General features: G+C 42.7%; 1 protein-coding gene across 6 annotated transcripts in view; it reads left to right on the top strand.

Moving 5' to 3' along the window:
- Positions 1–17,654, top strand: part of LRP1B (LDL receptor related protein 1B) — a 2,177,452-nt gene that overhangs the window by 1,534,294 nt on the left and 625,504 nt on the right. For all 6 annotated transcript variants that reach the window (XM_082262163.1, XM_082262161.1, XM_082262165.1 and 3 more), the window contains exon 33: positions 15,726–15,866. In XM_082262163.1, the coding sequence (XP_082118289.1) occupies positions 15,726–15,866 (141 nt within the window). The remainder of the gene's footprint in view (positions 1–15,725; positions 15,867–17,654) is intronic.

The raw sequence follows: 17,654 nt of genomic DNA on the forward strand, positions 1-17,654 counted from the left end.
TATAACTGCGGCCGACGGTCCTTAAGTGGTGAAAATAAGGCATTGCCGTATCAAAAAAAAAAAAAAAAAATGGCCTGGTCATGAAGGGGGGTAAACCTTTCAGAGCTGAAGTGGTTATTTGAACAAGCTGATGTTAGAAGCTGATTGGCTACCATGCACAGCTGCATCAGATTTTGCAGTCTTAGTAAATCAATCCCGTTTTGTATAAATACCTAAACTTATTAAAACCGCTATCGTTTCCTTTTACTCGCCAGAAGGAAATAAGCCAAAGTTACTCAACTAAAAACAATCTCCTAGAAGCAACTTATTTGTCCTATGCCTGAAAAACACGACTCTCTGGTGGCTTGTATTATCATTTTAACATATAGCACAGCCTCATTTACCCTTCACATTACGGTTATTTTGCCAATACCGCGCTTGTTCCCTTGCGCATTTTAACAATCCAAACTGCTTCTTTGGACATTTCAGGGTCCTTGCTGCAGGGGGGGTGACCTTGTGTGCCGAATTCCACGTGTCACTGGTTCAGCTCATCCGTACAGCGCGGCGCCTCGCTCACATCCCAGAAAATAATAACGCGCCGTAACAATCACAAAATAGGAAAAAAAAACAAAGGGAGGAATTTAGTCGGCTAATTGGCTCTTTTTGTGTAATCAGTTTTATATTTGCTCTTAATTACTACGGTACATTTGTCCTTCCTTAATTGAGAGGAGATAAAACACATCTTAACTCAAGAAAAATAATGACTTCAATTTAGAGGAAAACAGAAAAACAGATTTCATGAATCATAAATCGTACTTGTGTTTATTTTTCCGGCCCCGCATGCGATTTGTATACTCTAATATTTCTCGAGATAAGCCATAAGCGGGGTGTTATTTTAACTTTATATAACAAAAAGTGCAGCGCTATCAAATATGGATTATGAAGAAGATATCGAGGAGAGCAGTCCACAGGTGAAAATTATGGTGAAGCATGCACAAGATATAAACATTCAGTGCTCTTCAATGTGCTGGTAATCCTCCACCCAGTCTCATTAGCCTCTCACCTCACACTTAGCCCCTGTGTCACCAGACGGGCTAGTAAGTCAAACATTCTCCAAGGATATCACCAATATAGATTAGATCAGTATTCCTCTTCATCAGAAGATAAGGCTCACAGGTAACAGATCACAGGTCCATAGGAAAACAAAGGTCCGGACATAGTGCATTACCGCAATAAATTACTTTATTGAACATAGCATAAAATCATAAAAATTACCTTGTAAAGCACTATACAAGTGCATGTGATGAGCAGATTGTATTACACACAGCGGTCTCGACCGCAATGGATGGCGGGTGACGTCACCGGCCCCTCCCCCTTCGCACGCGTTACGTCCCACTGCACGGGACTTCCTCAGCGGTGCAGTGGGACGTAACGCGTGCGAAGGGGGAGGGGCCGGTGACGTCACCCGCCATCCATTGCGGTCGAGACCGCTGTGTGTAATACAATCTGCTCATCACATGCACTTGTATAGTGCTTTACAAGGTAATTTTTATGATTTTATGCTATGTTCAATAAAGTAATTTATTGCGGTAATGCACTATGTCCGGACCTTTGTTTTCCTATGGACCTGTGATCTGTTACCTGTGAGCCTTATCTTCTGATGAAGAGGAATACTGATCTAATCTATATTGGTGATATCCTTGGAGAATGTTTGACTTACTAGCCCGTCTGGTGACACAGGGGCTAAGTGTGAGGTGAGAGGCTAATGAGACTGGGTGGAGGATTACCAGCACATTGAAGAGCACTGAATGTTTATATCTTGTGCATGCTTCACCATAATTTTCACCTGTGGACTGCTCTCCTCGATATCTTCTTCATAATCCATATTTGATAGCGCTGCACTTTTTGTTATATATTTGTTATTGGGACTTTTGGTTTATTGATCCTTTAGTGCATAGCAGCTTTCTATTATATTATTTTATACAGTTGCGCTGAATTTTTATCTATTATTATTTTAACTTTAAGCTGGCAAAATTGCATCAATTTCTGCACATAAAAGTTCACATAATGCGTATTTATTGTATTGCTTAATGTATACCTGAATCTCGTATGAACATTAGCTGATACAGGCAATTAAAGACTTTAATGCCCCCCCCCCCCCCAACTGTGGGCTGCTGTTTGGGCTGGAATTACCCCAGTGCATTTTTCCCCAATGTGTTTCTATTGAAATCAATGGGCATGTCAAAACGCATGTTGTAAACCTCGGACATGAAATATGAACAAAGCATATACCTCGCAGGGATAGTCAAACTACGGCCCTCCAGCTGTTGTGGAACTACACATCCCATGAGGCATTGTAAAACTCTGACATTCACAGACATGACCAGGCATGATGGGAATTGTAGTTCCTGAACAACTGGAGGGCCATAGTTTGAGGACCCCTTATCTATAGTGTAAACTTGTCTACACCTACTTCAGCCCCGGAAGGTTTTACCCCCTTAACCTGTTACGGACCGCCCCCGTGTATTTACGTTGGTACTTTGACGTTAAATACCGGGGTTATGGCAGCAGATAGCTGCCATAACCCCGGTATTTTTTTAAATGGTCCGCTTTAACATAAGGGTGGTCCCAGTGGCGGGTTCGCCATGGGATCACCCTTATGGGCGGTGGGAGCGATGCCCCCCCCCCCCTTCCCGCCGCTTCCAGGTAGTGTTCCCCGCTTACCGGACCCGTCGGGAGTGGAGAAAACAATCTGGTCTGCTCTCCTCTCAGGCAGGAAGTCGAGTGAAGGCAAGATGGCCCTCATTCCACTCTATGGCCTTGGAGTGTTTTTATTTATTTATTTTTGTTTAGTGTAGATGTGAGATGTGTGGTCTTTTTGACCCCAGATCTCACATTGAAGAGGTCCTGTCATGCTTATTTCCATTACATTTTTACATTCCTTGTAATGGGAATAAAAATGATCAAAATAAAAAAAAAAAAAAAAAACAGTGTTAAAATAAAAAATAAAAGATAAAATAAATAGGAAAAACAAAAGAATGAATGTGCCCCATTCCCGGTAGCTCACGCGCAGAAGCGAATGCATACACAAGTCACACCCACATATGTAAACCACACATGTGAGGTATCGCCGCAATCGTTGGAGCGAGAGCAATAATTTGAGCCATAGACCACCTCTGTAACTCTAAACTGGTAACCTGTAGAAATTTTTAAAGTGTCGCCTATGGGGATTTTTAAGTACCAATGTTTGTCGCCATTCCACGAGCGTGCGCAATTTTGAAGCATGACATGTCGGGTATCTATTTACTCAACGTAACATTATCTTTCACATTGTAGAAAAAATTGGGCTAACTTTACTGTTTTCTTATTTTTTAATTCCAAAAAGTGAATTTTTTTCCAAAAAATCTGCATTTGTAAGACCGCTGCGCAAATACAGTGTGATAAAAAAAATTGCAACGATCTCCATTTTATTCTCTAGGGTCTCTGCTAATAAATGTTTAGGGGTTCTAAGTAATTTTCAAGCAAAAAAAAAATAAAAAATTATTTTAACTTGTAAACAACAAGTATCAGAAAAAGGCCCAGTCCAGAAGTGGTTAACAACCAAACCAGGGGTTATGCAAACATTAACCACTTGCTGCCTAATCACATACCTGGTACATTATTTGACTTCAAGTGGTTGTACCGGACTGATGCCTGCAGCTGTGGGCTCTCTTGTAATAAGAACTGGAGCAGCTAAAACCCGCCTCTCCGTTGTTATTACAAGCAGCGGGAGTGGACCCCCCCCCCCACCGCCGCCTTTCACAGTTGGCTTGGGCTCCCTTCCCACCAGGAGACAGAGATACTAGTCGGCATGTCCGCCAGATAGTCAGAGACCCAAAGTAAGCCGGGATCAGCTTTGATCAGTTCACTGCTATGGTAACCCAGAAGCAATAACATAACATCACATCCGGTTTACCGGCATCGTAATGGCTCCTTTTTTTGAAAATCAAAGGTATTCAAAAACGCCAATCTTGGATCAGACAGATCGGACCCCTAGCTGACATTTTTGACACTTTTGGGGGGACCAGTGACATTACTACAGTAATCAGTGCTAAAAATATGCACTTTTACTGTAATAATGACATTGGCAGGGAAGGGGTTAACACTGTGGGTGATCAAGGGGTTAAATGTGAGCCTAGGGGAGTGATTCTAAATGTGGGGGGCATGGCTTGTGAAATGATCATAGAGACCTGTGATCCTATATAGAAGTACCACAGGGGCTCTGTGATCATTCCAGAGAGAAGAACAGTCAGATGTGTTTACAACAGCTGACCATTCTTTTCTCTCAGCGGGGAACGATCGTGGGGTTCAGGCATCTCCGCTGCCGAGTGGGGCGGGAGTGCGCGCTCGCCCCCTAGCTGCAGGTGCGCACCCGACATAGGTCCAGATCGGTTTGCGCAGAAGGGCCGCAGAAGGGCCGCACTGCCGCACTAAATAGGCGGCGGGGGCGGTTGGGAAGAGGTTAAAGTGCTACCCTGTAAAGGCTTTTAAAGCATCGCCCATGGATAGTAAAATTTACATCTTTTGTCGCCATTGTGTGGGAATGTGCAGTTTTAAAGAGTGACATGTTTTGCTTCTATTTATTCGGCGTGACATCATCTTTTATATTTTACAAAAAAAAATGTTTTTTTTTTTCATTGTGTTTATTTGCAATAAAATTGAAAAAGTATATTTTTTTAGTATTAGGGTGGACTTCTCATTTAAGATAAAAAAACCTTCTGACTTTACAACCCCTTTAACCACTTTACCGCTGCTCACTAGACCTCTACTGCGGCAAAGTGGCTCAATAACGTCTGGCGACGTAGACCTACATCGCCAGACATTCCCCTCTCTCGGCGGTCCCTCAGTCACAGCGGGAGTCGGGGCAGGGGAGGAGCAGCGGCGAGCGGCGCCGCTCTTCCCTGATCGTCGGGGAATCGAGTGTGGAGATCCGCCCGCTTGTGTAAACAGAGCGGGCGGATCTCCTAAGTGACAGGCAGGGTCAGATTGCAGGATTCAGCATAGCTGAACTGCGATCTGTCCCTGTGTCACTCAGTCACCTCCCCCCACACATGTCAGTAAGCACCAGGCATACATTAACCCCTTCCTCTCCAATAAAATTAACCCCTTCCCTGCCAGTGTCATTTTTACAGTAACAGTGCATATTTTTAGCACTGATTACTGTAGTAATGTCACTGGTACCCCCAAAAGTGTCAAAAATGTCAGTCTAGGGTCCGATCTGTCTGCCACAATGTCGCAGTCCCGCAAAAAAAATTGCAGATCGTCGCCATTACTTGTTAAAAAAAAACACCAAAAACGACAGAAATCTTTCCCTTAGTTAGTAAACGCAATAACTTTTGCGCAAACCAATCAAAATACACTTATTGCGATTTTTTTTTACCAAAAATATATAGCAGAAAACAAATTGGCCTAAAATGATAAAAAATTGTGATTTTTACATTTTTTGGGGGGGAATTTCATATAAAAAAATTTGAAAAATATTGTTATTTTTTCAAAATTGTCGCTATTTTTATATTTATAGCGCAAAAAGTAAAAATCACACAGGTGATCAAATACCACCAAAAGAAAGCTCTGTTTGTGGGGAAAAAAGGACGTAAATTTCGTTTGGGTACGGCGTTGCATGACCACGCAATTGTCAGTTAAAGTCACGCAGTGCCGAATTGCAAAATAGACCCTGGTTAGGAAGGGGGTAAAATCTTCCGGGGCTTAAGTGGTTAAAGAGTGACATGTTTTGTTTTTTTTCTATTTACTCGGCGTGACGTCATCTTTTATATTTTACAAAAAAAAAATGTTTTTTTTCATTGTGTTTATTTGCAATAAAATTGAAAAAGTATATTTTTTTAGTGTTAGGGGGGATTTCTCAACCTTCTGACTTTACAACCCCTTTAAGGGGCTGGTATCATTCAAGAGTGAAACTGAATTTTTAGTTGTCACCAGAACGGGAAAGGAGAGCAAATCTTCCAATGGGAACAGTTGTTTTGGTGACGACCAGGGATTCCCCTTGGAGGGATTTCCTGTTTCGCATATGGGGACAGGAAGTGAATTGAAATCTCTCCAATAGGGAGCACAGATTGCAAGTAAAACAGACAAAGGTTATAACCTTCCCTTACTCTATTCACAATGAGAAAAGAAAGTTTTGTCTTCAGTTCTAATGACAGAAACATATTTGACTGATATCTGGCCCGTCTTCCGTTGCCATAACGATTCCTGTAGATCTCAGAAAATGTAACTTTATTTATTTACCGCTAATTCCCCCCGTCATCTTGTCAAGCGAAAATTAATCTCATGTTGCTCAATTTCATCGCCATCCTACTCCATTCCAGGACGCCGGATTCAATTTAGATTTGTGTGGCGAACGGGCGGCCCGGATCTCATTGTACAGAGCTTGTTCTTGCAATTGTTCCGTAATGTTATTTCTTTGGCTTTTCTATTCCCTCTGTTGCCCATTCGGACGCCCTACCAGCGCTCCGGCCATTTGCTCCTGAAATATATTTCGCCCAACTTTGTGAATAATTGGTCTATTATGAGTTCGGCATCCCATCGCTTATCCATCTTGGTCAGTGTGATCTCATTTAACCTGGCGTCTCTCTCTTTATTCTCTGTCTCCGAAGGTAGCTTTTTACATTTGTCTGTGTCAACCGGCACAGCCGTCCTGCAAACTAATGAAACTGGAGAATACACTTTACTGTAACAGAAGGAGAGGGACAATGTAGAAATATTTTCTCAAAATGTCAGAAAATCGATTGCGGAGGACACAAACGGCTACGTTCCTGAAATTCAGTTTTCTGCTGCTGCAATAACTGAAACTTTGTTTACTAATGGACTTTTCCTTAGCCGGCTCCGGCATACTTTGGGGGGATGAAACAATAGACAGGTTCTATCCAAACATTCAAACCTTGTAAAAAAAAAAAAAAATGAAAGCCCCCCCCCAAAAAAAAAAAAAATTAAAGCCCCCCCCCCCCCAAAAAAAAAAAAAAAAAAAAATGTATGTACTTTTCTTCTCACAAATAGAGCTTTCTTTTGGTGGTAAGTGATCACCTGTGCGTTTTTTTATTTTTTGCGCTATAAACAAAAAAAATTGTCGATTCATGGAAAAAAAAAAACAATATTTTTCACTTTCTGCTATATAACATTCCCCCCCCCCCCCCAAAAAAAAAAAAATTAAAATCAGATTTTTTCATCAATTTAGGTCAATTTGTATTCTGCTACATACAAATTTTTGGGTTAAAAAAAGAAATCCCAATAGGTGTATTTTGATTGGTTTGCGCAAAAGTTATCACGCCTACAAACTAGGGGAAAGAAAAATGCAGTATCTCTCTACAAGACACGCACACTTCATCGTGGTTTGTCTTTTTTTTTTTTTTTACATTCAAAAGTCTTTTATTATACACTGCATAACGATAAGCAGATTAACCACTTCAGCCCTGGGAGAGTTTACCCCCTTAAAGAGGAAGTAAACCCTCCTCGGACACTTTTACCTATAGGTAAGCCTATGATAAGGCTTACCTATAGGTACTGTAAATATCTCCTAAACATGTACCGTTTAGGAGATATTTACCTTATATGCATCCAGTGACGTCACTGGCGCATGCGCTCTGAAGGAACGGCCCCTGGTGCCGTTTCTTCAGAGTCCCGTGCCGTGACTGTCGGCTCCCGTGCGCATGCGCGGGAGTGACATCACCGCGGCTCCGGCCAATCAGATGGCCGGATGCCGCGAACCCGGAAGACGGGCGACTGTCCAGTCGCCCGTCATACAGGTAAGCGGACGGCACGGCGGGGGCTCGTTCTAAGGTAAGTATTGCATAATGAGCTAGTATGCGATGCATACTAGCTCATTATGTGTTTCTCTTACAGGTTACCAAAAAAAAAAAAAAAAACTTTATACGGGTTTACAACCTCTTTAAAGCAGAGTTCCAGCCTAAACACACACTCACCTGTCCAACGGTCCAGCGATGCGGCCGCCCAAAGCCTCGCTCTTCTCCCTCTCTGTCTGCGGCGCCGGCATCACTGGTGTGGGCACCCGGCTGTGACAGTTTGCGGCTTCACAGCCGGGTACGCACTGCGCATGCGCGAGTTGCGCTACGCGTGGTGATTGGCCGGCAATCTTCTGGGACCTCTGACATGTCCCAGAAGATTGCAGGGAGGGAGGGGGAGAGGAGAACTTCCGTTCAGGGCGCCACGGCACTCCGAGCGGAAGTGGGAGCGGGTACGTGTCAAAACTAGGTACCCGCTCCCCCCAAAAAAAATGACATGCCAAATGTGGCATGTCAGGGGGTTGTAACTGCCTAAAGCAGAAGTTCCACTTTTGGGTGGAACTCCGCTTTAATGACCAGGCCATTTTTTGCGATTCGGCACTGCATTGTTTTAACTGACAATTGCGCGGTCGTGCGACGCTGTACCCAAATAAAATTGATGTTTCCTTTAACCACTTCAGTACCAGTGCTAAGACAGGAAGTGTGTTATTGGCTGGATTACTGGATAAAAATAAAGGAAAAAGCCAAAAAGAGAAAGAAGGAAAAAAAAAAAGAAAGAAAAAAGAACAACAACTTGCTCAGGCATCCCATGTGAAGATTGATGAATTACCTTAACACTTGAGCTTCGGAAGGTTTTACCCCCTTCATGACCAGGCCATTTTTTGCTATTTAGCACTGTGATACTTTAACTGCTAATACAACACGCTTTCTTTTGGTGGTATTTGATCGCCGAGTTTTTTTTTATTTTTTTGTGATATAAACAAAAAAAGACACAAACTTTTGGAAAAAAAAAATTATATATTTTCTACTTTCTGCTATAAAACAAATCCAATTAAAATTTTAATTTCTTCATAAATTGAGGGCAAAATGTATTCTGCTACATGTCTTTAGTAAAAAAAAAAAAAAAATCCTAATAAGTGTATATTGATTGGTTTGCGTGACAGGAATAGTGTCTACAAACTTTGGTATACATTGGAATTTTTTTTATACTAATAATGGCGGTGATCAGCAATTTATAGTGGGACTGCGATGTGTGGTGGGCAATCTGACATTAACTGACGCAGGGGAGGGGGGGGGGGAACTGCCACGGACATCACCAGTGACAATAATACAGTGACCAGTGCTGATCTGGACTGTGTGCTGATTTTACTAAGCAAGGTGTTATTTTTTACTGCTTTGCAGGGAGAGAAAAAAAAAAACAGCACAGCTGCTGTCTGTGGGGAGCCCTGTGTTGTTTACCAGCACAGGGCTCTCTTCTGTCATTCGCTCAGCCAATCAGCAAGTCCAGTCGTAAATCATATGGCCGGCACCTGCTGATCAGCTTCTGCGGCAGCAAATGACAACACAATGATTGTGCCTGTACAAGCCGACCTGCTGCAGTAAGCCCCCGTTCACACCGGTGCAATTTTCCATGCAATTTGACAGTTCCAAATCGCATGACAAGTCTCACCCCATTGTCGATGAAATAGCTGCAACTCAGAAAAAGGTTCCTGCACTACTTTTTGCCGATTTTATTGTGACTTCTTTTGTATGAAGTCACAAGCCTCAATGAAATCAGCAGTGCAAATCGCACTGATGTGTGGCTTTGAGATCTCATTGAAGTAGTGCGATTTCAAAGCCGCACCGGTGTGAACGGGGGCTAAATATACTGCCATGGGTCAGCTAGTGGTAAAATTATTTATTTATTTATTTTTGGATACGACACTCAAAAGGTGTTGGCTGCATCAGTTTCCTTTTTAAGTCTCTTTTCCTTTCTTTTCGCACATTAATCCTGCCAGTTACACACTACCTGTGGAGGAACAGCACTGTCACCCTTGGCTGCTCTCCTTATTTAGACTACAAACATCTCCCCCTCTCCTCATCTTTATAATATATGGAGGAGAGGCTACAGCATTCACAGAAAATAACTGGAAAAGCTGATGGCATTTTTTTGAGATTTGAGTAAAGCACTTCTATCAGGATCAAGATGTATTTTTCTGTACTTGCAGAAAATAGATGTAGCCCCCTCCTAGTGAGAGAGTATAGTTTTTGGCTCTGTCTGCCTATCAGAGGAGAAGCAAGTAAATCTATATTGCTTTCTGCCTACCAGAGAGCAGGATCTATTAGTGAGGTCTGCTCAGTGTGCTCCGTATGTGATTCATTGAGTCTAGAGAGTGTTTCATGCTGGTCCAATAGGGAGGCATGTTGAACAGTGGGAGGAACCTGACCAATGGATACATAGGCTTCCATAGAGTCCTGGTGATTGGCAGAGACAGGCTGCCTCCGTGCATTCTGGGATACTGTATAAAAGCCAGGAGCACATGTGCTGCGGGTCTTTGGCTGGTGAGCAGAGTCCCAGAGGGAGGGTGGCGGCTGCCCCTTTCTCTGTAGCAGTGGCACGTGGCCTCAGGGGGGTCATCCTGAGGGCCTGGGGAACAGAGCTGAGCCCAGAGGTCCAGGAGAGCTGACTGAGGGGGAGACACTGGAGACCCTAGAAACAGTATCGTGAGTAAAGGGGTTTGTGTCAAGGGGCCTGACTTGAGGGGGGTCACCCCAAGAGATGGATAGTCAGTGGACAGGTGTCGGAAGTCCAGAAAGAGGATACTAGGAGAGTGTCCTGAAGATAATTTAGTTCATCAAGTCACCTGGAAAGAGACTTAACCCTAAAACCCACCTAAGTGGCAAGGTGGATTAACAGCCTGGCTGTACCAAGAGTTAGAAGTCCTCCATTTTGTGAATAGTTAATCTGGAGTGTCCCACTATTCCCTTCTCCCATCCCTAATTTATAAAATAAAATACAAAACAACTACATACCCCTGGACTGATTATTGACTGAGCCAAGAAATAAAGTGATAAACTGTGAATGTCAAAGTTGCTATTGGTAACCCTGGGGGACCCGTAAGTGTGAAATCCAGCAGTCCTCAAGGGGGCAGTGCTATATATACGTAGTCTGAAAAATAAATAAATAAATAAATAAAAAGGAAACAAAAGGCCCCTTTCACACCAGTGGACCCATCCTATCAGTTTTTCAGGTGGACCCGATCAGACCACCCATTGTTCTCTATGGGGCAGCAGATGTCCGTGGCACCCGCCGGGCATCCGATCCGACAAAACATTTGCCATTCATCCAGCAGATCAGATGACAGTCAGATGAAAATGGACATGCAGTTTATTTCTATCTGACCGCCCCATAGGGGAGAGCGGGCTGTGTTTGTGTCCACTCTGCATAGCGAAGCGGACACAGACCTCTCATCTTCCCTCTCAGTGGGGATCAGTGGGGATCAGCAGAGAGATCCCCCAGTGAGCAGGCGGATTCCGCTTGGACGGATCCGCCCCATGTGAAAGGGGACTAAAGCAGTCACCACTCCTAATGTAAACTGAAACATTTTACATTTTTTGTTCATGACTTTATTTGTACTTTAGCTTTTCATGAACGACTTGATTTGTAATTCACTACCATTCAAGCAGAGGAGCATATCTTATACTTAGCTGCTGAATGATAGTTTGTCAAATCACTTAAATATTGATGCGCCAGTTTGGGCAAGCCAGGGGGCATAACATGAGTCATTCATCCTGGTTACCCACATTAAAATTGATGTGATCTGCTATGATTTGCATAACTTGCACATTAGGTCACGTTGCGTTTCAAATGCAGATTTTCAAAGCTTCTGATCTCCATCCCGTCCACCTCGGTTTTCCCAAGTAGCAGCAAAACGTGGATTGGGTTAAACCCCAATACAGTGCCTGCATGAAGTATATTGCATGCCAAAATTTATGACAGATGACAGAATCGATTTAGACAGATTCAGATTGATTGTTCAAAGTTGGATCTTCAGCATACACAGATGAATGATTTTCAGTCAATTCTGATTAGATATCGGCCAATTGATTTTGTGAGAAATATACACATGCAATCTCTTGGGTGATCAAGAGTGCAAGAGTGTTACTCACTATGTGTGGTATGTCTCAGCATGGGGATATAAGATGTCATCATCATTTATTTATTTTTTTATGATCAAATGTCACTTGGGTGTGTGTTGTTGCTGCTTGGAAAGCCGAAAGCAGAATCATTGATTTAATTCTCTATCTATCTATCTATCTATCTATCTATCTATCTATCTATCTATCTATCTATCTATCTATCTATCTATCTATCTATCTATCTATCTATCTATCTATCTATCTATCTATCTATCTATCTATCTATCTATCTATCTATCTATCTATCTATCTATCTATCTATCTATCTATCTATCTATCTATCTATCTATCTATCTATCTATCATCTATCTATCTATCTATCTGTCTGTCTGTCTATCGATGTATCAATCTATATATATATATATGTATTATTTTTTTAGCAGGTGTTGTTGGTGGGTGAGACATTGGGTTTATTGGTCTGTTCACTTCCATGTTGTAGTGTCTTGAGAAAGATGGACTGAGCTTTTTATGTTCCTCCTTTGTAAGACCCGTGAGTGCCTCCAAACTAGTTTTGAATTTGTATGGATTTCTTTGTGGGTGAGCACCTGGGCATTTACTTCAAACATAGAGTGTTTTGACATTTTAACTTAGGGGTGTACTCACTTTTGCTGCCAGTGGTTTAGACATTAACCACTTACCGCATACTAACGTAGGTCTACGTCGGTAAACTTTGCGGTAGTGTACCGGGATGATGCCTCTAGCTAGAGGCACCATCCCGGTACCGTGGTTTAGAGCCGACGGTTGGCTTTCCGTCGGTACCGACCGATGCGGCTCGGGAGCCGCTCGATCGGTACCTGGGGGGCGGGAGGGGACGTCCCCCCCTCCCGCCGCCTTCCGTGGCTTTGCCCGGGGCTCCCGTTCCACCGGGAGCCCCGAGCACCCAGCCGGCACGTCCGCCGGCTGGATGGAGTCCCGATGAATGCCGGAAATGGCATCGATCAGGTCTCCGATGACGTAACCCGGAGGCGGCGTCCATGACGTCACTTCCGGGTTACTGTGCTGCAAAAGGCGGCAAATTTGAAAAACGGCTGTATGCAAAAATGCCGTTTTCGGCGTTTTGCATACAGGGAAGTGTAGTGGAGGGGTCTAGGGTCTTTTAGACCCTCGATCCCTCCATAAAGTGTACCTGTCACTACATATTGGTGTCACAAGGGATGTTTACATTGCTTGTGACAGCAATAAAAGTGATCAGATTTTTTTTTTTTTTTTTTAAAACATTAATAAAGTTAAAAAAATAAATAAAATAAATGGGAAAAAAAAAATTTAGCCGCCCCCGTCACCGTTAGCTCGCGCACAAAAAAAAACGTATACGGAAGTCGAGCCGCAAATGAAATCGCTGTTCAAACCACACATGTGAGGTATCGCCGCGATTGCCAGAGCGTGAGCAATAATATAAAAAAAAGAGCTACACTCTAACTCAAAACTGGTAACCGTTAAATAAATTTAAAGCGTCGCAGATTGAGATCTCTATTGACCGTAGTTTGTCGCGATCCCACGGGGGGGGCGCAATTTTAAACCGTAACATGTTGGGTATCTATTTACTCGGCGTGACATGTTCTTTCACAATATACAAAAAAAATGGGCTAACTTTACTGTTTAGTATTTTTTAAAATTAGTGAAATGTGATTTTTCAAAAATTTTCCAAAGAAATGGCGCTTTAAAGACCGCTGCGCAAATACCGCGTGATAAAAAATATTACAATGACCGACATTTTATTCTCCAGAGTCTTTGGTAAAAAAATATATATAATGTTTGGGGGTTCTAAGTAGTTTTCTAGGAAAAAATACTGATTTAAACTTGTAAACAAAAAGTGTCCGAAATAGGGCTGGGGCTTAAGTGGTTAATAGCTGTGTGTTGAGTTATTTTGAAGGGACAGCAAATTTACACTGTTATACAAGCTGTACACTCACTACTTTACATTGTAGCAAAGTGTCATTTCTTCAGTCCCCGTTCACACTGGGGCGACCTGGTCGCCTCACAGGTCGCCGTAGGTCGCCTTCCATAGGGAAGCTGCGGACCCGTTCTAATAGGAGCAACACAAGTCGCTCCGACTTAGAAAAAGGGTCCGGAGCTTCTTTGGGGCGACCCGGAGCGACCGTCATAGACTTCAATGTTATGAAGTCCGTGCCGGCCGCTCCGAGGTCGCGGCACGCTGCTCGCACCGCGACCTCGGAGGTCGTGGCGCGCTGCTCGCACCGCGACCTCGGAGGTCGCCCCGGGAAGTAGCGTCGCTGCTATGTGAACGGGGCCTTAGTGTTGTCACATGAAAAGATATAATGAAATATTTACAAACATGTGAGGGGTGTATTTACTTTTGTGAGATACTGTGTACTGTGGTCGATCAAGTTGATTGATGAACTTGGGTAAATTCAGATTGCCCAGAGATGGTTCGAATCTCGGCCGGTTCAGCAGGAATTCAAACCGTCTATTAAGCTCTGGGGAAAATGAGTGCAGCTACCCATGCAGAGTGCACAATCTATCTGCCACTGTGTTTCCAGTTCAAAAACTTACTGCTACAAACGGTTTTTCAATACGGGATAAACCTATTGTCTGTTTTGTTTTTTTATTTGCTTTTTTATTCATCAAGGCATTAAAGTTATCGCCTCCTCCACCTAAACTGTTGCAGATTATTCAAGCGATCACCACTGTGTGAATGAATATTCATTTCCAGTTTATTTATTGCACGCCATTAGTGGTATTCAAATAAGCATCAGTCATTTTCATTAAATATTTATGCAGCGTCTTTTAATTCTGTGCTGTAAACAGGGAAGAGCCTGAACCGAACAACATTTCAGCCAAGAGCAACGGGGGAAGGCATTTTCTTTAAACTCTTTGCTAAATAAGTCTTTGTGGGTTTGGAGTCCACACATATGAAAACTGCTGGAAATGGATTTGGTTGTTGCCCATTTTAATCAATCAAATTGCTGATGTGCACTAGGGAAATAACGTTGTTTCTGATAGAAGAAGGGCAGCGGGTCATTTCCCAGAGTGGGCTTCTTTATGGGGACAGTTTTCCGCATAAAAATGTATTTTGGGGAGCGGGTGCCTAGTTTTGATAGGTACCCACTCCCACTTCCGCTTGGATTGCCGCTCAGAAGTTCAGCCCCTCGTCTCTTTGCCAGCAGCCTTCTTGAACATATCACTGGTCCCAGAAGGCTGCAGAACCTTTCACAAAGTGCAGTCCTCTTGGTGCTTTCAGCACTCAAATATGCGGCCTTTCGGCGGGTGAACCTTGGTGCCGAGCCCCCGCATATTTGCCTGGGTTATTGCAAAAATAGCTGTGTCGAGAGCGCCTGTATGCTCCCAGCACATTTACAGCGGCTAACGGCAAGCAGTGATTGGGAATTTTCTGACCATGTGACTGCTGTGACAGCCAATTACGGTGGTCACAAGACCATAAACCCCACCTCCCAGTATCTGAAACCCTTTAAAGGGCCGGGAAGTGCTGGCGCCAAAGATTTAAAGAGGTTCTTCACCCTAGAAAAGAAAAGCTAGTGTACATCAGAAGCCGTGTGACACGGTAACAAAGCAGGAGAATGGCTGGAGTCCAATTGGGAGACAGAGAGCGTTGTCACCTGTAACAGGAAGTGCTTGACCTTCATGGCAGGGTAACCAAGTAGTATTTTAATAAAAGTTGCAGATTTAAATATAGTGAAAATTATTTTTGAAGTTACAATCATTTGTTGAAGTTTATAAGAGGTTTTAGAGATTGGGTTTATGTATACTTGAAGTTAAAACTGAAGAGTGTAAATGATTTTCTTCAATATTTTACAGATAACCGGCTCTGGTGGGCTGATCAAAATCTCGGCCGGATAGGAACATGCATTAAGCGGGATGGCGGAAGTGTCTCCATTGTAAGGAACAAAACAGCAGGGGTCGTTCACATGAAGCTTTATGATAAGGAGGCACAACAAGGTAATTTCTTGTTATCATGGATCTATCAAAAGTTAATATCTTATTTTTAAGGTTGTTATTGAAGAACCCCCTGCAAGGGCTATGGCAGGAGAAGAGTTTTCCAGTACCTGACACAATTCCAGGAGTGTTAGATGTCTGCTGCTCCACTGCAACCTCTTGGTTTTTCGGCCGTCTACCAGGACACAGTTGTGAGATAGACTTCAATTAAAAAAATAACATCCAAGAGGCACAGGGACTTTGATATGAGTTTATATAATGTAAAAACATTTGAAGATCCCAGTGGCTCCGTTTAGGCTGCTCACGACAGAAGGCTAACCTCTAGTGGGTTCCCCAGCAGGTTACCAGAAAAAAAAAAAAACATGCATTAATGGAAGGAGTGCCAGACAAAAAGTTAAAAGAATCCAAATTTATCTATTGAATGGTAAAGTGTTGGTGCTGCGCTGGTATTATAAATCAATACTACTATTAATATTAAACAATATATGCATACAACAATTGATACTGGTGCTGGAAAAAATGTAATGCTTGTGACATCAAGTGCTAGACAATACTATTAGTGCACAAAACAAGAAAACAGTCAATCGCTGGAAAAGTGCATATGAGTCCACTAATAAAATGACAGCAGATATATTCATCAGTGTGAATGTGACTTCATTACTGCAATGAAAAAAACACACAATACTTCTCAGGATCCCCTCATGAAGTCATGTGGGCGTGACGCAACATGTTGGGCATGAACGGAGCAGAGGCATACCAGAAGAGACGTGGACATACGAGCTTGCCACTCATGGAGTAAAGGAATAGTATTTGTTGTATAAAGTGAGTAAACAAGCAGTTTTAGAGCTGGTTCACACTAATCCGACTCAGTCGCCCCGACTTTGGGCGACTTTGAAGTCACCCGTGCAGCGTGACTTCATCGCGGCTTGCAAACGCCTTCTCATAATAGAAGTCAATGCAAGTCGCTCCGACTTCGCCAAAAAATAGTGCAGGAACCTTTTTCTAAGTCGGTCTGATTAGAACGGTTCCATTGCACAGCATTGGGAGCTACTTGTCAGGCGACCAAGTCGCCTGACAAGTCGGAGTAGTGTGAACCAGCTCTTAACCTAATAAATTCACCAAAAATATATTACACTAGGGAGAGCCTGTTTTATATTTTCCACTAATACCAACTAAACCAGGAGAGGCCCCTAGGACCACTACAGAGGACATACCACCTACCTTAAAGTCCCACCAACTGGATAGACCTAGAGGCAGGAGGAGACACACTGATTGCCAGGAAAAGTCCTATATAAGTGTTGTTACCTTGACAGCACTTACGGTAGGTGTCACAGTATTGGAAGAAACGTCAGTCAACACTATATTTGGTGAAGGGTTGCACTTTAAAAATACCACATTAGACAGCACTGGTTTTATGACCGGACTTTTCAATATATATTGGCTGGATTTATGTCACTGGAGAAGTATTGTGTGTTTTTTCATTGCAGTAATGAAGTCCCATTCACACTGATGAATATATCTGCTGCCATTTTATTAGTGGACTTATATGCACTTTTCTAGCATTTGACTGTTTGTTTTATTTTGTGCACTATTAGTATTGTCTATCACTGGGTGTCACAAGTATTACATTTTTTTCAGCACCAGTATCGATTGTTATATGCATATATATTGTTAATTAATAATAGCAGTATTGAATTATATTACCAGCGCAGCACTAACACTTTACCATTCACTTTTTTTCTTAGCCACGGATTAGCTAAAAAGAGTCACTATAAATAAAAAACTCCAGGA

Source organism: Pelophylax lessonae (genome assembly GCF_965119305.1).
Source record: "Pelophylax lessonae genome assembly, chromosome: 6".
Taxonomy (NCBI): domain Eukaryota; kingdom Metazoa; phylum Chordata; class Amphibia; order Anura; family Ranidae; genus Pelophylax; species Pelophylax lessonae.